This window comes from Medicago sativa, chromosome 4 (assembly GCF_051527215.1).
Source record: "Medicago sativa cultivar Bolivia chromosome 4, Bolivia_mono, whole genome shotgun sequence".
NCBI lineage: Eukaryota > Viridiplantae > Streptophyta > Magnoliopsida > Fabales > Fabaceae > Medicago > Medicago sativa.
In genome coordinates, this window is record NC_140752.1 from 55,849,377 (window position 1) to 55,874,286 (window position 24,910).

Here is a 24,910-nt window from a genome sequence, read left to right on the forward strand (position 1 = left end):
ATTACTTGACAAGGAAGAATCATGTGAACAAATGGGGGGTGAAAGAGAGCAAGGCGAGAAATTGATCGAGTAATAGACGTAAATTGTGAAGTGGATAAAATAGTCACAAGAAAGGGGGTTTGAATTGTGACCCTTTAAAAATTAACCTGTAACTTAAAAAGTAATTCTCAAGTGGAAACTTGGAATGATTAAGTTAATAGCGAGACTTCGAACGTTCGATGTCCGAGTGCAAAAACTTGATTTAAAGCGGACTTCGTAATGTTTCGATGTACGAGTGCAAAAACAATTTAACAACGTAAAGGTGTTTGTGTGTGTTTGTGTTTGCGGTAAGTAAAGAGTATAGGGAAGAGAGAATCAACACACGTAAGTTTATAGTGGTTCCTCCAATGTGGGTTAGTCCACTCCTCACAATCTTGTGAGAGTTTCCACTATGATGCTTGAGATAACCTCTCAAATCCCGCACCTTACAATCTATGTTCACCTGAACACCTACGGCTCCGTATTCTCTAAGCCTCAAAGGCTTGCACCTTGTTGCTAAGTTATCCACTTAGACTTTTACAACCTTTGCTCAAACTAACACTTTAGTACCCCTAAAGCTAGATGAGACTTTGTTACAATTTGTATGAAGGTTTGAATGTTTGTGAATCAAACAAACAAGAAGAAAAGAGGAAGGAAAAAGTTATCTGTGAAGAAGATAACAGAGAGGGAGAAAGAAAATTGATTTACACTATAAAGAAGGTAAGAAGAAAGCCTTCAAGGATGATCAATTGAAGTTTGCAAAAGCTTCAAACAAACTTTGTTGTTTTCTTGTATGCTTTGCAATTTGTGTGGAGTTTGAATGTTTGAGAATCAAAACAGAGGAGGGAAGAGAAAGTTATCTTGGCACGAGATAACAGAGTATTGATGTGCACTAAGGAAACAAAAGCCTTAGAGATTGATCAATTTCAGATTGCAAAAGCTTCAAACAAACTTTGTTGTTTTCTTGTATGCTTTGCAATGGTGCAAGTTTTGCTGAGCCTTAGATCTGTATTTATAGAGTCTTTGGGCTCAAATAGCCGTTGTAGGGTGTCCAATGGTGTTATGCCACGTGTCCTGGGCCCCACAAGCTTTTACTTGAAAATTCGGGTGAACATTCCGACCATCGAATGTTGTTGCGTTCCCAGGGATGAACATCGGTAATGTTCTTTGTGTTCTTCATCGAATGTTGGAAATTCATGATGTTCTTCATCCTGGGTTCATCATGGATGAATGTTGGATGAATTTCGGGCTTGCCCGGCACGTGATGTGAGATTTGTTTGAGTTTTATCCTCCAAAAAGTAGCTTCTCCATATGCTTCAAAAGTTCTTTGGAAAAGTAGGATAAAGTGAACCAAATCTGTCTTGGACTTTGTGCGGGAAAGAGAGGATAGTGGTCTCAGCTTCGGGCCCATGCTTCTAGGAGATTTGCTTGATTTTGTTCAGAGTACAAGTTATCTCTGATGCAAGATCTCCTTTTGCTACCTTTTTCTTCTTTCTACCAACTACCTTTGTTCATAGCCGGAAGCATGTGCGAAGTGAACATTCGATCATCGAATGTTTCATTTGTGCTTACTTTAGGATGATTTGTAAGACTACTTTTGTTGTAATCAACCCTAATAGTAGAGACACGGCGAAGTGCGTTGAATGAAACATCTAGGATAATATTCTCATTGGAATAATCCTAGTACTTCAAGTGTTCATAGTCTTGAATGAACCTTGAAGACCTTTTTGACACTTTTGCTTGCTCAAGCTTTTATTTCGAAGCATCCATGCAATTGTACTTTCCTGGACATATATTTATGTCATGTTGTAGTTTGCATGTTCTTGATGATTCTGGGTTTTCTTATGAACAACCTTCGAACTATCATCGAACGTTCGATCAACTCAGCGATCAACATTCTCGAACAACATTCGAACTAACTTTCGAACTCGCAGTTAGTTCATGAATGCAAATGTTCTTTGATTTCTTGTATCTTGGTATGTTTTAACTTTGATTGTGTCTTGGTTAATCACTCAAGAACGCACAAATACCAAGAACTATCAAAGTCCATTAATCCTTTAATCATCATAGATGCCTTTAATGATTTCTTGATCCAAAGTCAAAATCATTGTATGCATAAGATATGTTAATGTCACATCTGTTCTTGCATGTTTTTGGTGTGGACATTGATTTATGGTTTTGCTCTAATGAACCTTCGAGCAACCTTCGAACTCCTTCGGGTTCAAACATATGAACTTCGAATGTTTCTTCTGGGTTCCTTCCTTTTTGGCTATTGTACTTTGTGTTGAACATTCCTGATGTCCTTCAACACTTTGAACCTTATGAAGGTTGTTTATTTATTTCCTTCAAAAACTACTTGAAGCATATAAATGGGTGATCATTTGTTTTGACAAACAAGATGTTTCTTTGAAGTCCAAAAGAATATTTCTTTGCATCTAGTTCATTATTGCATGTAACTGATGACTTTAAATATTCTTGTTTATCCATGAAATAATCCTTTATTATTTCTGGATATATTCAGGGTTAATGTTCATGATTGTTATGAACTCCATTCACATGAACATTCTGATCTCTGTTCATATGAACATTCGAACTCGAACTTCATATCTTCGAAGCTTTGGAAGTGTGATACTTTGAGGAGGTTCGAGAATCTTCCTAACTTGTATGCATATTTCCTTTTATCTTCTTTACCCATGGTGGATCTTCAAATCATATAAGATAAAACTCAATGTGAGTTTTGTCACATAACTTCAAGCACATTCTTGTGCGGCTTGTGATGTAAGTTCTTCCAGCATGATTCAAGTTCTTCCATCATGATTCTTGAGTTATGAATCTTCATGGATATATGATCTTGTTGTTTCAACTGATGGTATACTCATTCTTTCATTGTTGAGTAGATATGATGCACTTATCAATGTGGGTGGCTTCTAGCTTATCCACTTATGTGATTCCTGTTCTTTTAACAAAAACTCAAGTGCAACCATCAGTAGATCACCATTCATAAAACTTATTATTTATTCCACGAGGTTTGTTATCATTAAAACATTCATCAAAAAGATTTTTGCTTCAACAATCTCCCCTTTTTGATGATGACAAACCTTTTGAATAAATATTAAGTTTTATGATGGATTTAATAATAAATGTAAGAATGTTCATGGATATGCAATTAAACTCCCCCTAAACACATGCAAGAGTTTAATTCTTATCAAACTAATTAAACTCCCCTCAACATATGGAAAATGTTAATTCATAACATTCTTCATTAATTAAATCCATTTTAGATTTTTCTCTCCCATAATACATATGTCTCCCCATCCTAGGTTTTTCTCCCATCATATATATTTCTCCCCCTTTTGTCATCTATCAAAAAGTAGTAGGGGTGATATGAAGGAAAAGTGACATAATTTTGGAAGGTAAGAATCACAAGACATTGCATGTAATTCACAAGTGCATTCATATATTAAACTCATGGTTTAATTAAAAACACAATGCAAGGATCATGATCAATCATTATTTCAATCGGTTGTGTAAACAAGACATGAAAAATGATAACATATGCAACCATTTCAACATATTCAAAATATGAGACATTTTTCTCAAGATTTAAGAAAATGTTTTTGTCCTTGGTTTCAATGTTTTCGAAAAGATTGATATTTTCAAGTATAGAAAACTCCCCTAAGTTTTAGAGATGAATATCCTACTACATTTCAAATCTTTTGATTTTCTAAGAAAATAATTATTTTCTTTTACTTATTGTCATGGCAGATAAGTTTTTTCATTTGGTCAAAGTCATGCTCAAAAATTAGAAAATGATTAACTAATCTAAATTGAGTCTTTAAAAGAGCAAAGATCAATTGATCTTATTCAGAATTTCGAAATTGAGAGAAAATGAAGCATTTATGGAAGCGGTGAAATCAGAGTTTAGAAAAGATCTCTCTCTCTTAACAATATTCCCATGTTGGAAAATATTGCTGAGTTTTTTCAAAAGATGAAATGCTTCAAAGTATCGTTTGATGCAAGATAGTTTCTTTAAAAGAAATCAATTACAAGCAACAATTTTTTGACACAATTTGTGGAAAACATACATGTTTACAATCAAGTATATGCAGCAAATTTATGCACAAACACATATTGATAAGCCATTGATGTTTACAACTTTATCTTTGTCTTCAATTTTTGCAATTAAAGTAAGATAATTATTCAACAATGCTTAAAACAAATTTTTATGCTCAAAGAAAGTCCAATATAAGTTTAAGAACAAAATATGCAAACCTTAGAGCAATATTTGAAGATTATAACAAGATCATACACAACATCAACATGGAGATCAAGAATATAAAAAATCTTCTAATGCTAATTCAAACATAAGATTCATTTAAAATCATGTTTGAGGAATGATATTTTCATAAACTTAATTATCATATTTATTAGTGCAAATAAATGTGTACCTTATGCGATGATATCCCTTACTTTGAGATTCAATGAAGATAGCATGTTTCTCTTTCTTTGAAATACATTCTCATCTGAATGGAGAAGTCCAAGCATCAATAAGCATAACCTTCGAAGCGACTTAATCATCGCAGCTTTCTCTTCTTCTTAGTCGTCCATCTTTCGATGCTGAGTGTCTTTTAACATATCCAAATGTTTCGGATCTGCGGACATGTGATCAACTGATGGAATGATTTGTTCATGAAGAATGTTTCTTTGAACATTCTGAACTTGAGTTGAAGGAATTGTTCCATCATTTTCCATCTTAGAATCCTCAAAGACACTTGCATTGAAGTCCGAGCTGAATTCCTCCATATTCGCATCAAAACCGACTTTGATTTCCGGCTAGCTCATCCTCATCGATTCTTTTGTGGTAGTGTTTTCACTAAGCATGTGCGTGGCCGAGCTTTAGCAACATCATGCATATCTGGATTTTTTAATGACACGGGAACATTTCCCATATCGATTCTAGAACAATTTCTTGTTCATCAAACTCGGAGTTCACCCATGATGTTTGTAACATCAACTTCGCATTTTGAAATTTGTTTCAGCGGTAGAAGATTTAAAGAATCTTTCTCCACTAAAAGCTTTCTGCTTTGTTAGCTTTACGAGATATTTCTCCAAAAGCTTCTTCAACTTCATCAACCTTCGAAGTTGTTATGCAGAACTTCATCAACTTTCCCATCTTCACCATGTGCCAACTTTACGAAGTGATGTTTCAAAGAGGCCGTATCAGCTTCCCAAACCTTATTGGTTGCAATCTCAATGTTTCGAGGTATTGCATCAACTTGCCGACTTCCATTCTCGGCAACATCAACTTCCTTTTGAAGTTGTTCAACATTACTGAGCTTCATCAACTTTCGAACATCTTCGTTAGCAATGTTTGCAACTTCTTGGAAGGTTTCTTCAGGGATGTTTTCATCCATTGTTGGAGGATCCTCATTGTTGTCAAATTCTTTATGTCAAAGATTTGGCAATCCTTCTCATACACTTCATTTTTTCAGAGGCATCTTAAAATGCTTGAATATGAGTGTGAAAGCCAATTCATATAGAATATGAGAAGTCTTCTTGTTCTTCAATCATATGTTGCAAAAACATGTAGTTGAGATTGAAAGACAATATGTTGAGAACATGGTAGATGATCAACATTAATGACATACTCAAACACTTTCACTTATTGTAGCAAGTGAATGCAGAGATTGTTTAGACAAGTCTTTTGATTTGACCATCTTCTTCAATCTTGAGCTTGCAAACATAATTCTCTTATTTGCATCATATGAGTGCGAGTTCTTATGACCGCAAGGTCCTTGATGTTTGATCCAACATTCTCCAACCTTCCAAAGTTATTGAATGTTCTTTGAGTAATAGCTCTTGCTGACCAATTTTCTCGAGAGTGTAAGATTTCTACCTTGCTTGAAAACAGAGGGATGAACTTTGAAGCTTTCAATTTTTTTGGATTGAGTAGCTTCAGCATCGTGAGCATTTTCCCCGAACATTCGATCTGCAGACACTCGAACATTGAACTTCAATTTCGGATGTTTCTTGAACATTCTGAATTGCGGTCACTTTGAACATTCGATCATCGGTTTTAGATGTTTCTTGAACAATGCGGACCGTATCCCGAGCATCTTGAAACACATCGTTGTTGAAGTATGAGTTTAGATCTTCTATGTTGAGATCAAAACCAGATGAAAATTTCATGTGTTCATCTTTTTATACTTGCACATTTCCTTGACTCATTATTTGTGAAGCCAAGATTTCTACATCTTCCCGAGTGTCTTTATCAACTTTGTTAGAAGCTTGCTCGGTATTTTCTTCAACTTTCGATCTTGGTCGAAGGGTTTTCTTAAACATTCGAGGTGTGTCAACCTTCGAGGTTCTTCTTCACCGCATTCACCGGAGTTTCTACAACAATTTCATCTTTCTTCGAAGAGATACATCATCAACCTTCTCGAGTATCATCTTCTCGTGATTGAAGCAAACATATGAGCTTCTTGAGGTATCTCATCATCTTCTATTTGAGATACAACCTCATCTTGCACATTTTGTTCTTTAACAACTTCATCTTCTTTACGAAGATGTTCTTCATTCTCACCAGCGGCAATTCGAACCGCTTTTCTTGGAAGATCGGCAACTTGTTGAAACAACTCCGGGGATGGAGGAGAAAGAGCTTCATTATCTTCCATAGGAGATCCATCTCCTTCTTCCTTCTATATGCCGGATAGGTTTCTAACCTTCTTCTTTTCTTCCTAGTTCTCTGAACTTTCGATCGAAAGTCTCTTCACCGATCCGGTCTTTTGAGGAGTAGGTATGTTGGTGGTTGTGATGTGAAGTTGTCCTAAGGTTTCGTTGTGAATCTCATGAAGGTGTATTTACTTTCTTCACCTTCTAGGGATACTTGTGCGACCTTAAAGATTGGAGTCATATGAATCCCATATGGTAACTTAACAACTTTTTGTTTGACGACTAAACAAGAATCAATCATGTATTGAAGGATTATGAAGCGAGAGGTTGAGTTTTTTTTTGATCATGAGATGATACATAAATTAGTATCAGCACCAAAGGTTCCACATCTAGGGAGTAAAGTGTGCTAATTATGTTATGGAAGATTTTAGGGACATCTTTAAGATTTGTGGAATCATGATCGAGTTTGGTGTATTCTAGGATAGGTTGTGGTTAATGTTTAGGTGATGACAAATGATAGCTTCTTAGAGGTGTGCAAGTAAATGAAGTTTTGGTTTTTTGACTTGAACTCATTTTAAATTGTTCCATTATTCTAGAACAACTCAAAGACCATCTTGAGAAGTTTCGGAATCTCCACATATTTCTTGAACATAATTTGTCCATGAATCAAGCTTTTCCCGGAAATTTAGAAGACATTCCCGCATCACAAATTGGTAAAGCTTTTGGTACCCGTATTACTTTGGGTCCTTGGAGGTTAGTGTTTCTCTTCTTGAGAGATTCTTTCTTATGACCACATTCGATTTAAGATGATCGATTTGTTGAAACAAGAAAACTATATTTTACCAATCTCAACCTTTTGAGCTCATTCTAATTTAGAATAGAATGTCTTTTTGAAAAAGCTTTTTCTCAAGTTTCTTTTTATAAAAAAAACATACGGGTTCGTAATTTTAAATTCTTTTTCAAAATGAACATTTTTCAATTACCTTCTCACTTTTGTTTGTGATAGGTTATGAATCCTAAACCAACATTTTTGAAAGGTTTAACAGACTTTAGAAAGTTGGTTATGTCCTTTTTCAAAATATTACTTCCCTTTTCAAAATAACATTTTGTTTCAAAAATTCAAACTTTTCTAAATCTTACAAATTTTTGTTCATTGAGGATCTTATGTTTCTCAAATATTTTAAAATGAGAGTGCTACAATTTTTGAATGGTTTTAAGACATATATCATTCGGGATTAGTAGTTTCACATTTTCTTTCTTTATACAAGAAAAATTATTATTTTAAAAGTTCATACTTTTAAGATAAAATGCATGAGTCATATGAGATATTATTAAACACTTTATATAAAAGATAAAGATTAGAATTTCTTACCTCTTCACTTCTTGTGTTTCTTTACTCATGCGTTGATTTCTTCTTTTTCTTCAAAATCATCTCTGGTTGCCATCTTTGCATCTTCTTCTTCAGAGGGCATTGGGTTTTGAAGTATCCCACATTGTTGCATATGTGACATGCACTTTGATTTACAGGTTTTGACATCACTTCCTTCCGGATCTTTTCCTCATACACTGTTAAATACTCAAACCATGAGGCGTGCTCGATGCCAATTGAAGTGGATAAAATAGTCACAAGAAAGGGGGTTTGAATTGTGACCCTTTAAAAATTAACCTGTAACTTAAAAAGTAATTCTCAAGTGGAAACTTGGAATGATTAAGTTAATAGCACTTCGTAACGTTACGATGTCCGAGTGCAAAAACAGTTTAAAGCGGACTTCGTAATGTTCTGATGTCCGAGTGCAAAACAGTTTAACAACGTAAATGTGTTTGTGTGTGTTTGTGTTTGCGGTAAGTAAAGAGTATAGGGAAGAGAGAATCAACACACGTAAGTTTATAGTGGTTCCCCCAATGTGGGTTAGTCCACTCCTCACAATCTTGTGAGAGTTTCCACTATGATGCTTGAGATAACCTCTCAAATCCCTGCACCTTACAATCTATGTTCACCCTGAACACCTACGGCTACGTATTCTCTAAGCCTCGAGCGGGCTTGCACCTTGTTGCTAAGTTATCCACTTAGACTTTTACAACCTTTGCTCAAACTAACACTTTAGTACCCCTAAAGCTAGATGAGACTTTGTTACAATTTGTATGAAGGTTTGAATGTTTGTGAATCAAACAAACAAGAAGAAAAGAGGAAGGAAAAAGTTATCTGTGAAGAAGATAACGAGAGAGGGAGAAAGAAAATTGATTTACACTATAAAGAAGGTAAGAAGAAAGCCTTCGGTGATGATCAATTGAAGTTTGCAAAAGCTTCAAACAAACTTTGTTGTTTTCTTGTATGCTTTGCAATTTGTGTGGAGTTTGAATGTTTGAGAATCAAACAGAGGAGGGAAGAGAAAGTTATCTTGGCACGAGATAACATAGAGTATTGATGTGCACTAAGGAAACAAAAGCCTTAGAGATTGATCAATTTCGTATTGCAAAAGCTTCAAACAAACTTTGTTGTTTTCTTGTATGCTTTGCAATGGTGCAAGTTTTGCTGAGCCTTAGATCTGTATTTATAGAGTCTTTGGGCTCAAATAGCCGTTGTAGGGTGTCCAATGGTGTTATGCCACGTGTCCCGGGCCCCACAAGCTTTTACTTGAAAATACGGGGTGAACATTCCGACCATCGAATGTTGTTGCGTTCCCGTGATGAACATCGAATGTTCTTGTGTTCTTCATCGAATGTTGGAAATTCATGATGTTCTTCATCCGGGTTCATCATGGATGAATGTTGGATGAATTTCTCGGGCTTGCCCAAAGACGTGATGTGAGATTTGTTTGAGTTTTATCCTCCAAAAAGTAGCTTCTCCATATGCTTCAAAAGTTGCCGGAAAAGTAGGATAAAGTGAACCAAATGTTTGTCTTGGACTTTTGTGCGGGAAAGAGAGGATAGTGGTCCGCGGCTTCGGGCCCATGCTTCTAGGAGATTTGCTTGATTTTGTTCAGAGTACAAGTTATCTACTGATGCAAGATCTCCTTTTGCTACCTTTTTCTTCTTTCTACCAACTACACCGTTCATAGCCGGAAGCATGTGCGAAGTGAACATTCGATCATCGAATGTTTCATTTGTGCTTACTTTAGGATGATTTGTAAGACTACTTTTGATGTAATCAACCCTAATAGTAGAGACACGACTGAAGTGCAAAGGGAATGAAACATCTAGGATAATATTCTCATTGGAATAATCCTAGTACTTCAAGTGTTCATAGTCTTGAATGAACCTTGAAGACCTTTTTGACACTTTTGCTTGCTCAAGCTTTTATTTCGAAGCATCCATGCAATTGTACTTTCCCGGACATATATTTATGTCATGTTGTAGTTTGCATGTTCTTGATGATTCTGGGTTTTCTTATGAACAACCTTCGAACTATCATCGAACGTTCGATCAACTCACTCGATCAACATTCGAACAACATTCCGAACTAACTTTCCGAACTCGTAGTTAGTTCATGAATGCAAATGTTCTTTGATTTCTTGTATCTTGGTATGTTTTAACTTTGATTGTGTCTTGGTTAATCACTCAAGAACGCACAAATACCAAGAACTATCAAAGTCCATTAATCCTTTAATCATCATAGATGCCTTTAATGATTTCTTGATCCAAAGTCAAAATCATTGTATGCATAAGATATGTTAATGTCACATCTGTTCTTGCATGTTTTTGGTGTGGACATTGATTTATGGTTTTGCTCTAATGAACCTTCGAGCAACCTTCGAACTCCTTCCGGGTTCAAACATATGAACTTCGAATGTTTCTTCGGGTTCCTTCCTTTTTGGCTGTTGTACTTTGTGTTGAACATTCTGATGTCCTTCAACACTTTGAACCTTATGAAGGTTGTTTATTTATTTCCTTCAAAAACTACTTGAAGCATATAAATGGGTGATCATTTGTTTTGACAAACAAGATGTTTCTTTGAAGTCCAAAAGAATATTTCTTTGCATCTAGTTCATTATTGCATGTAACCGATGACTTTAAATATTCTTGTTTATCCATGAAATAATCCTTTATTATTTCTGGATATATTCAGGGTTAATGTTCATGATTGTTATGAACTCCATTCACATGAACATTCTGATCTCTCGTTCATATGAACATTCGAACTACGAACTTCATATCTTCGAAGCTTTGGAAGTGTGATACTTTGAGGAGGTTCTGAGAATCTTCCTAACTTGTATGCATATTTCCTTTTATCTTCTTTACCCATGGTGGATCTTCAAATCATATAAGATAAAACTCAATGTGAGTTTTGTCACATAACTTCAAGCACATTCTTGTGCGGCTTGTGATGTAAGTTCTTCCAAAGATGATTCAAGTTCTTCCATCATGATTCTTGAGTTATGAATCTTCATGGATATATGATCTTGTTGTTTCAACCGATGGTATACTCATTCTTTCATTGTTGAGTAGATATGATGCACTTATCAATGTGGGTGGCTTCTAGCTTATCCACTTATGTGATTCCCTGTTCTTTTAACAAAAACTCAAGTGCAACCATCAGTAGATCACCATTCATAAAACTTATTATTTATTCCACGAGGTTTGTTATCATTAAAACATTCATCAAAAAGATTTTTGCTTCAACAAATTGTGCCTTGTTCAACAAGCAAAAGTTAGGAAGGATATGAAATCCACATCAACTCTACTTCAAGTTTATGGAATTCCCCACAAAGCAAAAAAAAAAAAGGAAGGAGGATGTGTTACAGTCTCATTTTAGCCACCCTATCCAAAAAGGTGTCAAGCTAATGACGTAAAAGAAGCGTTTGGCGAGAAGCAACCCAATTTTCTATTCCTTACTTTTATATTTATACAATATATATTTTCATTAGTATGGTTTAATTAACTTTTGGCATGGCGAAGCTTTTAATGAAAATGAAATAAATTTGAAAATAACCCTACTTTCCGCTACATTCGCTAGGCAAGGATCTCGTTTGCCTAGTGAATTAGCTCAATTTTTAAAAAATCAACCTTTTGTGGCTGACTTGCTAAGTGATTACTTGTTCGTTTGGCGAATCGAGCAAATTAAAATACTCTCATATTTATCTAATGCAATCACGTCTAAAATTATTGAGTGCGGAGATCCAGGACGAGTGATACTACATAGGTGGTGTCCCCGTAGTTAAAACACCACTTGGTCTCCGATCAAGTAGTGACTTTAGATCCTTGAAGCACATATAAGGACAAAACAACAATCCACCCAACAAAGATGTTTCACTATGTTGATGAAGTTATGTGAAATGTATAGTTAAAACACCACTTGGTCTCGCATCAAGTAGTGACTTTAGAGACTTTAGAGCAAGGTGATTATTTGAAATGTATGGAAGCACGGTAAGGATTTAGGCACATTTTTTTATTTGAGCACAACTACTACACCAAATATAGTCTACCTTGTGAGTAATGAGTATGTGATAACCCCTCTGAGCCAAAATGACATAATTTGTATCGGTTCTGGAACCGGCATTCGCTAGGCATACCTTGTATATTTAACGAACGTGCCCTATTTTTTCAAATTCACTTTAGAATTGACATTTCTTTTGTAACTAGGCCCCGTCACATTCATGGTCCGATTCTAGGATAGTAGTATACATAAGACTTGACAATGCAATTCACAATTGAATCATGAATTATAATATTCTCCGTCAAATTCATTGATTCACTAAAAACTCGTGAATCTATTATTGCATTCAAAATCATTTTCAAGACATGTGAAACTTCACTTGTTCTAAAGTTGGAGAGAGTCGGTAAGTGCCAAAATTAGTACTTATTGACTGATTTTGCTAGTAATTTAATTTTGAAATATTTTTTTCTTTCTTTAGGCCTTTGTTTGAGGACAAACAAAGATTTAGGTTGGGGAGAGTTGATAATTGCCAAAATCTGGTTATTTTCACTAGCACTTATCGATTTGGTAATACAAGTAAATTATATTTAAAAATCCCTAATTTATTATAAATACACAATATTTATGTTTTTAGTCGATTACCTACTTTCACTTATTTCCCTTTGTTTATGTAGGTTCTTGAGCCGGAAAACAAACACAAAGCGAGAAAGTTCCATAATTGTCAAAATTCATAATGTTGTCATCTCATCGAATTTAGTACGCCTAGTAAAGTTTCGCTTGGCAAACAGAAGCACGCCTAGCAAATCAAATCATGTCGGCTTCACTAGGCAAGCGGGGAGGCTCGCATGGCAAAAAACGAGACGTTTAAAGAGATCAACTCGGACAACTCATAACAAGTCGTGAAAGAAAAGCCATTTTTTGCCATGTGTTGTACAACAAAAAACTTGTCACATCCAGGATCTTAATGAGAAAGAAAGAGCAAGTGGCAAAGGAGGTTAAGAAATCATTAGTGAAGAAACCTTTTTCAATTGGTTAAAGTAGTGGCATGAATGACCGTAAATAGGAGAACCTCTTCACTTTGGGAGAGAACACGTTTTGGTAAGAGAAAAACAAACAAAACACTTGGTTCTTTACAAAAGAGCTCAATAAACAAGAGATAAAAGGGAGAGTGATCTAGAGGGAGAGAAAGCTGAAGCGAGAGGAGATTGCGGGAGCGACTTCAACATAGAATCTTTCGACTTTTTCTAGTTTGCCATCGTAAGGTTATCATGTATAACTAATCCTCTCGTATCGTTGAGATTTAGATTAGTGCCTAGGAATCTAATGTAGATACATGTGAGGGCTTTGCAAAATAATGAGATATAAGAAGCTTTTGTGCCTTATTTGATGAAGAAGCATAGGAAATAACCCAACAATTCTAATTCCTACAACACTCGACCCAAAGGTGAACCGAATGGCGGTTGAGCGACAACTTTTTCCTTAAGTGCCACTGTTTTTTTCTTTGTTTTTCTTTTTTATTTTAACTTGGTTTTGGTTTGACCACCATCTTATGAATGGGTGACACATATATGATTTTTTTTGGATCTCTAATACAAGTAAATTATATTTAAAAATCCCTAATTTATTATAAATACACAATATTTATGTTTTTAGTCGAATTACCTACTTTCACTTATTTCCCTTTGTTTATGTAGGTTCTTGAGCCGGAAAACAAACACAAAGCGTAAAGTTCCATAATTGTCAAAATTCATAATGTTGTCATCTCATCGAATTTAGTCGCCTAGTAAAGTTTCGCTTGGCAAACAGAAGCACGCCTAGCAAATCAAATCATGTCGGCTTCACTAGGCAAGCGAGGAGGCTCGCATGGCAAAAAACGAGACAGTTTAAAGAGATCAACTCGTAACAACTCATAACAAGTCGTGAAAGAAAAGCCATTTTTTGCCATGTGTTGTACAACAAAAAACTTGTCACATCCGGGATCTTAATGAGAAAGAAAGAGCAAGTGGCAAAGGAGGTTAAGAAATCATTAGTGAAGAAACCTTTTTCAATTGGTTAAAGTAGTGGCATGAATGATCGTAAATAGGAGAACCTCTTCACCGGGAGAGAACACGTTTTGGTAAGAGAAAAACAAACAAAACACTTGGTTCTTTACAAAAGAGCTCAATAAACAAGAGATAAAAGGGAGAGTGATCTAGAGGGAGAGAAAGCTGAAGCGAGAGGAGATTGCGGGAGCGACTTCAACATAGAATCTTTCGACTTTTTCTAGTTTGCCATCGTAAGGTTATCATGTATAACTAATCCTCTGTATCGTTGAGATTTAGATTAGTGCCTAGGAATCTAATGTAGATACATGTGAGGGCTTTGCAAAATAATGAGATATAAGAAGCTTTTGTGCCTTATTTGATGAAGAAGCATAGGAAATAACCCAACAATTCTAATTCCTACAACACTCGACCCAAAGGTGAACCGAATGGCGGTTGAGCGGACAACTTTTTCCTTAAGTGCCACTGTTTTTTTTCTTTGTTTTTCTTTTTTTTATTTTAACTTGGTTTTGGTTTGACCACCATCTTATGAATGGGTGACACATATATGATTTTTTTTGGATCTCTAATACAAGTAAATTATATTTAAAAATCCCTAATTTATTATAAATACACAATATTTATGTTTTTAGTCGGATTACCTACTTTCACTTATTTCCCTTTGTTTATGTAGGTTCTTGGTGGAAAACAAACACAAAGCGAAGTTCCATAATTGTCAAAATTCATAATGTTGTCATCGAATTTAATTTAGTACGCCTAGTAAAGTTTCGCTTGGCAATGGAAGCACGCCTAGCAAATCAAATCATGTCGGCTTCACTAGGCAAGCGGGAGGCTCGCATGGCAAAAACAGAGACGGTTTAAAGAGATCAACTCGTAACAACTCATAACAAGTCGTGAAAGAAAAGCCATTTTTTGCCATGTGTTGTACAACAAAACTTGTCACATCCGGGATCTTAATGAGAAAGAAAGAGCAAGTGGCAAAGGAGGTTAAGAAATCATTAGTGAAGAAACCTTTTTCAATTGGTTAAAGTAGTGGCATGAATGACCGTAAATAGGAGAACCTCTTCACCGGGAGAGAACACGTTTTGGTAAGAGAAAAACGAAACAAAACACTTGGTTCTTTACAAAAGAGCTCAATAAACAAGAGATAAAAGGGAGAGTGATCTAGAGGGAGAGAAAGTCTGAAGCAGAGGAGATTGCGGGAGCGACTTCAACATAGAATCTTTCGACTTTTTCTAGTTTGCCATCGTAAGGTTATCATGTATAACTAATCCTGCAGTATCGTTGAGATTTAGATTAGTGCCTAGGAATCTAATGTAGATACATGTGAGGGCTTTGCAAAATAATGAGATATAAGAAGCTTTTGTGCCTTATTTGATGAAGAAGCATAGGAAATAACCCAACAATTCTAATTCCTACAACACTCGACCCAAAGGTGAACCGAATGGCGGTTGAGCGACAACTTTTTCCTTAAGTGCCACTGTTTTTTTCTTTGTTTTTCTTTTTTTTATTTTAACTTGGTTTTGGTTTGACCACCATCTTATGAATGGGTGACACATATATGATTTTTTTTGGATCTCAATCTCTCTTTGCTCTTTAGAAAAAAGGTCCCTTAATCAACCATTAACCAATGATGAAGTGAGGAAATACATGTTAATCAATTTTACACATTTTTTAAAGAATCAGCTTTACTCGTTAATATCCACCTAATATTCATATCAATATTATTTTATTTATTATTAAAAAATACATATTTTATTTTAGTAATACAATTTATATTTTACCGAATCCTTAATTTCCATTTCGTTTCTACAAAGGGATGTCTCCAATATTCCTTGTTCCTTTTGTCCGCGTGAGTTTAGCTCGGTTGATAAGGACAATGCATAATATATGCAAGGTCCGAGTTCGAACCCCGCATACCACCCAAAAAAAGGGATGTCTCCAATATAAAATTAAAAAATAAAATAGTTCGAGAGGTTTAATTACAATTTTAATTTTTTTTTCAAATTTAAAAACTATTTAAAAATTTCAAAATATTTTCCTTCAAAAAAATTCAAAATATTTTTTGATCTACAAAATTAATTAAACCTTTAATTTTTAAGAAGAGTAGTCCAAAGTAAACAAAAATGATAAAGGATTAGCCAAGGGAGTGAGTAGGGTGAGGGGGTAAAGGTTGGTGGGATTTAGCATGGGAAAGGAAAGTTTTTTCCCATGATGGGAAAGTTTAATTATAGCCATTGATTTAATAATTTTTTATGTGGATGGCCCAGATCTGTTACCTGGTAATGGTGTGAAACTTTTTGTTGGTTATTGTGTAACAAAAAAGCTGACCCCACCAAACTATTAAAAAACAATTATGCATTTGTTTTATTTATTGTTTTATTTTAATTGACATGACCAAACCTTGCTGCCGCTGCTTCTTCTTCTTCTTCCAGCAACATGCTAATAGTCGCTCTAAAACTCATCAACACACAATTAGAATCACCATCGCAATAGCCTTCTTTCAAAATTCAGGGGAAAAACAAATGGGGGTTTCCTTAAATCAATCAAAGGTTGTTTCTTTGTAAGATTTTGGCTGTGAGGATTCATGTGTGGGGGTTTTAAATTTAACCATGTTAGTGGTTCTTTCATTTCTTGCAAAAAATAGTAACTCTTTCACTACTGCTGGATGAAGAGAACATGGAAGGGTTGCCATTTTGTACACCGGGAAAATAGTTCCTTCAAAAGTATAATGGATTTAAAAAATTCAATTGAAATGTTAATGAAATTTGCAGATTAATACCACTCATATTCACTTCTGTATTTTTTTCCTTCTTCTTTCTAAAAAAGTTAATTTATTATTGTTATCGCAGCCCTGCATTTTTTTTTTTAAAGAAGCTGCCTTTTTCAATTGAATTTCATTCAGTGAAACCCAGATTAATCTGTCCCAAAAAAACCCAGATTATTGAGATATTAAATTGACAACTTAATATTAATGTCTTCTTCATTTCTTCTTCAATTATGGCAATTAATGGGTCCAGAAGAGTCATTGACAGCAAGGAATTAAAGGTGAGACCAAGAGCCATATTCCGACGAGATTTTTAGGTGAAAAAATTACCAGCGATATATAAATGATAGAGAAATGTCATGCCCTCACTTCATTGGTATAATTCTAGATTTGGAGAGAAACAAAAAAACCCAGCTCAAAGAATGCTCAACAATGGCAGTTTGGAGATTGACCTTTAAACAAAGATGACATTTTTGGAAGGATCTTAAATTGAGAAGATGGGTAGGGGGCGATTACTTTTCAGTGAAAGTGGAGGTGTATTTATCTAATTCAATGTTGCAGACATATAATCAATTAAAATATGTTTTCACATTTTAAAACATAAAAAAAAAAGTAAAATAACTCAACCGGAACAAACTGCCAGCTGGCAGTAAAAAGGGCATTTTCCCATCATGGGAAATCTCACCGTAAAGGTTCCCGTTCTAGTTCTATCCATCTATCTATGCTGTGCCGCCATGGATAGCATTAGATTTGTCTCCAATTCTTGCACCTTTCAATTCTCCAAAACCCCTTCATTTTCTCCTTTCCCAACCGCTTTTTCTACTTACACCCCCTTTGTTTCATCACTAAGAGCTTCTCGTACTGCTGCTGCTGCTGCTGCTGCTACTACAGGTTACCATCTTTCTTCATTTCTCTCTTATTTTGCTGCTATAACATTAATTTGGTCATTTTTATTTTAAAGTTAGCAATTTAAGATATGATGATGTATCTTATGAAGCACATACTCAGAAACCTTTGATACTTAGACACCGATAATAATTTGAGAAGATAGAATATAATTATATGTGTTGGTGTCATTATTTGTCGAACTCCGATGAGTAGTTCCTTCTGCTTCAGAGATACAATATTCAGTTCGGAATTTGACATATTTGTATATATATAACATATCACTGTTTGTTAACTTAGAGAGCATTATATTTTCTCTGTGGACAAATTAATTGAACAACTGCAATAACCATGTCTTATTCCAGTAAGTTGGGTCGGCTACATGAGTCAAATAATGCCATAATGTTTTATCATATATCACATTTTTATAATATTTTGTTTTTGGTTTTTTTAATCTTGATCTTTGCTGACTAGCATGATCACCTGAGAATATGGGGATGTGATGCGATTAGTTAAAAAATTTGTTTAAAAGACTAACATTATGATTTGATTATGTATGAAATTGCCTTAACCCCCTTATTAATTTTTTAAGTATATGTTTGATTTTTTGGTTCAAAAAAAGTATATGTGTAATTTTTAGAGTTTAGATAACCAGAGCATTGGATTAGAAAGAAGAGAAGTTTGAAGTCTTAGTTTTCTTGGATGAATACCTTGTTGACTATGAAGCACGGATACGGATACGGACACGGACACGGATACCGATGACATGACACGGACACGACACTCCGACACCGCTAATAATTTGAGAAAATCACATAATTCGGTGTAGTTATATGTGTCGGACACGTGTCTGACACCGGGACACAAACTAGTCCGAGGAGTGTTTGTGCTTCATAGTTGTTGATATATTCAACTCAAGGGTTCTCCTAAATAACTGTTGTCAAGAACAGGCTTCTGTTATTTGATCGGGAATTTAATGGCCTCCTTGCTTATATTGCATACTGTAGATAATTTCAGTTCTGTTTTATTTGTTACTGTAACTATGATTCCATTAAAATAAGTTGTTATATTGTAGAATTCATATTTGGGTTTCAATTTTCTCCCTAGCCCTTAATATTAAAAGCTAATCAGGTGTGACATTCTTACAATGTCGTTAAATGGCAGTCATGGCGCTGCCAAGGTGGAATGATGTGGTAGATTTTTTTGACAACTCCCATAGCCAATTTGTGAAGGGATTCCTGCCATGGCGGTGCCATAGGCTGCAATAGCGTGTTTGTATAGCGGCTTGTTAGCCTTCCGCCATCAACAACACTGCCTTCTAATCACTACTTTCTTTTTTATTCTAGGGCCTTCTTTTCTTTCTTTTGAAAATACTGTTAGATGTAAAACTATTCATGAACTTTCTTTCGCTTAACGGCTTAATCTTTTGGGAGAACTGGCCGCGATGTGGTATCAGCGTCTCTTTGACCGAGTAATCAAGGTAGCTGAGCATGAGCATTATCCTCACCTCAAGCCCCCAAAAGCAAGGCTTTTGCATGAGGTGGCATAAATGAAAGTTGAATTTTAGCACCCGATAGCATTGCAGGGCCGATCCAACCTTTGAGCTAGTGAAGCAAGGGTTTTAGGCCCGCCAATATTTTATTTTCAGTTTAATATACATATATAGGACATAACAGCTTATGTTAAAAAAGGGCCTCTGGTCTAATGGTTAAAGCTCTTAATTTTAATTAGAGGAGTGCTAGCAACACACTCTGTAGGCTTCATATTATAACTTTAATGGTTTTTTCTTATTTTTCATAGTAAGGTTAAACTTCATTAGATTTAACTTAAAGCCTTGCATTAACATTTGCTTCGTGCCTACAAATTTGTTGGGACGGTGCTGGAGCTTTGTCCACTATTCATCAGTTGTAGAGTTTGGCAAGTAATTCAATGTTAGTTTCTTGAAGTAAATGTTCTGCCACCATTATTTCTATCCTATCCTTTGTGCACCTAAAAAAATTATACTTAATCATTGACATGGTAACCTATGTTTTCATGTCATTGGCATTCTGTTTCTGCTGAGAGCTAATTGGTTGAAATCCATAATTTTAGTGAGTGATGTAGATAAGGATGTCTTGCAAACATTTTTGAAGGATAGAGAATTAAACGGTGATTTTGTATCAAGAACTTGTGATTTAATATGGCGAATGGATTTCAGAAATTCTGGTGATTATGATGTTAGTAAGCTCAATGACGACAACAATGCTCAACAAATAGAACAGGTGCGAATTTCAAACTATTCTGATTCAATTTTATAGTATTGAGCGTGTGAGTTTTGGACATTCTATGCCTTGTACCGATCCAGTTGCGAATTCTTTGTCTGGTTTCTTTGATCAGGCAATTCAGTTTCATGTCATTCTTCTAATACTTGTAGATCGTAGAGACTAACAGTGATGGCGGTTTTTTGAAACTTTCAAGTACCCAAGAGTGGTTATTAGGCGACAATTCTGCACCAGTAAACAGGAAGATGACTGCAAAGGTCTGGTTTTTGTTTTTTGTTTGGATTTGGTGTACAATGATTTTCTTGCATATGCCATTATCCCTTAACAAAAAGTTGGAAACTAGATGTGAAATTAATATACTTTTTCAAATAATTTTCAAATTTTCCTTCTTTACTGGTAAGTAAATAATAATTCAATCATTTTATAATGTTTGATGCTTCACTTCATATATCAACAGACAATCCTAGACAACAGAGCAAGACTCAAGAAACTGAACGCGCTCAAATACCAATCTGTATGATACCTCTCTTGACTCAGTATGTTCTTTATTTGCTAAAGTCAGTAACACTTACCTCAGGGCATGTATGTTTTGATCAGTAACTATTGTTCTGATATGGTTTAACCTGCTGATTTTTTTTTTTATTTTTTTTAAATTTTAGCTCAAGAAAGAATTACTACTTCTCTCTGTGGGTATTGGATTGGGTTGTAGCGGATATTGCTTGATAGTTTTTTCCGTACAGGTAAACTTTACATTTGTATACCTTTGTTTTTCTAGTCTTGTCAACTCGCTATTATAATTCATAACTAGATCAATTCAATGCTTCTTACCGCTCAATTATGTTCTTTCTTCATAATAGTTTAACTTTCACCATCATGGTGTAAGTTGCAAATTATTTCCTTCGTCTTATAACAAAAATATGCACATCTTCGCATGCTGTCTAAGTGTGTAAAAAGTTTGTAGCGCACTGATTTTAATGCCCATATTTTCAGGCTGCTATAAGTTATGCGATTGGGGTCCTTTTCAGGTTTGTTATTACATTTTACTATATTCCATCTTCTTGAATTTAACTAGATTTATGCTTGGCTTAAAAGTATCAAATTTTCCAAACATCACTTCAGATAAGTTTATGAGAGTACTTTTGATGTACTGTAAGTGTAAATGTTTTGCACTGTCAACCGATCACAAACTAGCATTTGTATGACTTTCAAGTAAATATGATTAAAGTCAAATAGGGGAGCCTTGGCGCAACGGTAAAGTTGTTGTCATGTGATCGAAAGGTCACGGGTTCAAGTCGGAGACAACCTCGTGTATAAAAAACAGTTTTATGATTAAATTATTTACACTGTCAGTGCATATCAATTAAATATTAAGTTTATTGTTCTGTTCGCTCAAATTTTAGAAACAGTTTTTTTGAATCTGAGAAGCCTATTGAATTTTAAATGGTTGGATATCCCTATTTTAAACCAGTACTACATGTGTGGATTAAAACAAGCTAATTAGCATTCGAAATATACTATTTTAATCAGGAGAGTTAACTTAATATTTGTTCATGACAATTGCTCTCTGTGGGTCAAATGAAAGTGAAATATGTAGCTGTCAATCTTCGTTGCTTATTTTGGTACTTCACTGATATACTATTTTCAATGCAGTTGCTTGTACCTTCAGCTCTTGTATCAACATGCAGACAACATATCCAGTGAAACTGTTCCTCAAATATTCATGAAAAAGAAGTCAAAGAAGTACGGCCGAAAACTTTGAATTTGTTTTAGTTGAGCCAGTTAGCGTTTTGTTGTTAACATTCGCTTATCCCTTGTTTTGGTCAAAAAATATTTTATAAGCAGAATTGGTATAAGAAGTGAAGACCTTAGTGATTCTTTCGAGAAAACAATCAGGGGTAGCGGTATAGCACTTTCATCTCCAAGGCTTGTGGTCCCTGCAGCAATTTATGGACTTTGGGCTGTGTCCCATCAGTATTTTATCAACGACTTGTTGGATTTTCAGGTAAACCTTGGAAACATCAAACATGTGTATCAAAAACCTCATTTTCTTGAGGGATTTAGATTGCATGCAGTCTGAAATCTGTCCATTAATGTAGTCAGGACCTTGGTAGCTGTTGGATCAAGATCAAACGATCCATATTTCAAGTTTTGGTATTATAGATTTACAAAAGAAAATCAAAATTTGCATGTTTTCTGCAGCTTCCGATTTTGATCAATGACCAATGATGTTTTGACTGCATAAATGCACGAATGTATAACTTCATGCAGTTCAAATCCCTTTCTTGAGAGCGATTTACTATTCAACTATCGTTTAACATGTTGGTCATTTTGATAACTGTTTCGTTCTCCCTCAGCTTGTGCCAGCCATGTTTGGGATGTTTGTCTACAAAGCTGCTGCTCTTGTGCAAGTTTATAGAGACAATAAAGACTTGGGCTTTGAATTTCCAGAAGAATTCTGAAGGAAGGCTGAAGTGGCTGAAATATTTATTTTGCCATGTTCAGCAGATCACACTTTTATTCCCTACATCCTCAAATATTGGAAATGACCAGCTGCATCCGGAACTAAGCACTACTTACATTTATCTTGTACCAAAAAATGTCATAGTATGTGTATATTGAAATAATGGAAGATAATTTGAAATGATATAAAAAAAAATTTGTTTAAGGACATGGTATGAGTTAGAACTTTAAATGAGTATTAAGAAAGTTCAAAATTCGATCTTTGTTGCCAACAATTTTTCACTCTAACAAACTAACTATTAACATTTGCCTATAAAAATTGTCTTTGTAGTATGCATGTGGTCACTAATTATGATGTTGGAGTAGTACTGAGATGTAAATGTAAGTATGTAATTATTCTACTTGGCCGTTGTTGTACACTTATTTAAGGCACCGTGTTATTGGTTCGACAATCATGTGATCATGAGAAGTCATCCAATGTAGTGTGACAAAATTGTTTCTTTTACTCTGGGGAAATGTTACTTAAATGTAATCATGAGGTGTGAGGGAGAAAATAATTGATATCATTGCAGAACCATGTGTCAATGATAATTGATAAACCATCATCAGTCTTATTAATTATGGAATTTTTTCAACAAAAAGAGGCGACTTGCATGTCATAAGTATTTGTTCAGAACCTTGATCTTGATTAGAAACTAAGATACATACTCCTCCAACAAACACTAGATAACAATAATTTACAAACTTCCAATACAAGCTAAATTTATAACGAATACATATCCTACAAGAAACAATTTTGCAATAAACAATATTACAAACTCCCAATGCCTGCAATTAGATTTTAGAATAACTCCCCAGAAGACAATTTTTCATGTTAATCCATTAAAACAATCCACTAGATACACCATACTATATATCCTACAAGAACCAAAAAAGTCTGATCAATGCAAATGGAAGTTAACATCACAAACTATGTGTGAATCTGTCAGTATCCAGATTGCAGAATCCTGATCAAACCAAATTGCTCACATCGACAGTTTAGAAACGTGACATACAAGCAACAACTTCAAACTCAGAAAGATGTGGTGCCAACTAAATGTAAGAAAAGGATAATTGTTTATAGAACAACACCCTCTAGTTTCCACCAGGCAAAATGGAAGGGAAAAAAATGCCTTTAAGTTTCAGTCTACATGAGCACATAATCCCCTTCAAAAACATATGAATCCAATTATACAAAATTCAAATATCCCTCAATTACAACACTTTGAGATGAGGCCATGGGACATAAATTTTGCACTTTTACCCCTTGATCTAAGTTCTTTAATGACAGTAGAGGATTATTCTGAGTACATCCATTCCAAACTGGCAAAACTTCTGTCATAAATTTTTTGTTACACTTCTTCTTAATATCTTCCTTAACAAGCTCTTCATATATTTTTATAGATGTCTCTGCAAATAAATCATCTCAAAATTCAAGGGAATGCATCTTTCTTGGACTTGAAGTTACGCTACAACTCTTCATCATTTTAGGGACCAGTATCAACATCACCATTAATCTTGAGGCATTTCAAGGAATAGCATAGGTAGAATACTTCCTCCAAGGTTAAATCACACAAGCATCTGATTGACCTAAAGATGAGTGAAATTGTGATATAATCTTTGACATTGGTTCTTTAAGTGCCTCAGCTTCTGCATCCTTTATGCTTTATGAGGGATGTTGGGTTGATTTCGTAAATGGTCATTTGGATTGACATCTTAATGCCCTTGCTGATCTTTGCTCAAAGATTTTCTCCTTTACATTATGTGTACCACATGTGTTTCTAAGTTAAAAGTCAATTTTGGCCACTGCATAACCAAAGTTACTGTATTTTTGAATTTACATCCATGTGAGCTAAAACTTAAAAGTAAATTCCCATTGTAAAATGTGATTTATTCATGCCTTTTTGGGTTGCTCAAAGTTAAAGCGATTATGCTATCTAAAATTGATTCCACAAAAAGCATAAAGCAATAATGTAATTGAAAATTGTTTGGGTTGCTCAAAGTTAAAGCGATTATGCTATCTAAAATTGATTCCACAAAAAGCATAAATCAATAAAATTGATTCCACAAAAAGCATAAAGCAATAATGTAAGCAAGCGATTATGCTATCTAAAATTGATTCCACAAAAAGCATAAAGCAATAATGTAATTGATTCTGAAATATATTGGTCCGACACTATCTTTTCCCTATCACCTTTAATTGTCCTCATAATAATTTGTTTATATTATTGGAATGCTTTGCTGTCAAATTTATGCAAAAGTTACATATAAAATCTATTTAGGTCATCAAACATACAAAAGCAATTTTGAACCATATTATTTAAACAATATTAATCAATAAAAATTACTTTTAAGTTGACGTATATAAACACAATTTAAACAATATTAATCA

General features: G+C 34.7%; 1 protein-coding gene across 3 annotated transcripts; it reads left to right on the top strand.

The window, feature by feature from the left end:
- Positions 1 to 17,533: 17,533 nt before the first annotated feature.
- Positions 17,534 to 22,733, top strand: LOC146930006 (uncharacterized). 3 transcript variants are annotated; one of them, XM_085701675.1, is made up of 10 exons: positions 17,534 to 17,764; positions 19,850 to 20,019; positions 20,172 to 20,276; positions 20,477 to 20,533; positions 20,679 to 20,759; positions 21,010 to 21,044; positions 21,670 to 21,759; positions 21,862 to 22,021; positions 22,374 to 22,486; positions 22,656 to 22,733. In XM_085701675.1, the coding sequence occupies exons 1-9, from the start codon at positions 17,545 to 17,547 to the stop codon at positions 22,476 to 22,478; spliced, it is 1,023 nt and encodes a 340-aa protein (XP_085557801.1). In that variant the 5' UTR covers positions 17,534 to 17,544; the 3' UTR covers positions 22,479 to 22,486; positions 22,656 to 22,733. The 3 variants fall into 3 exon arrangements, with proteins under 3 accessions (XP_085557801.1, XP_085557799.1, XP_085557802.1); XM_085701673.1 differs by having other exon boundaries at positions 22,374 to 22,733; XM_085701676.1 differs by lacking the exons at positions 22,374 to 22,486; positions 22,656 to 22,733 and adding an exon at positions 22,219 to 22,260.
- Positions 22,734 to 24,910: the final 2,177 nt, after the last annotated feature.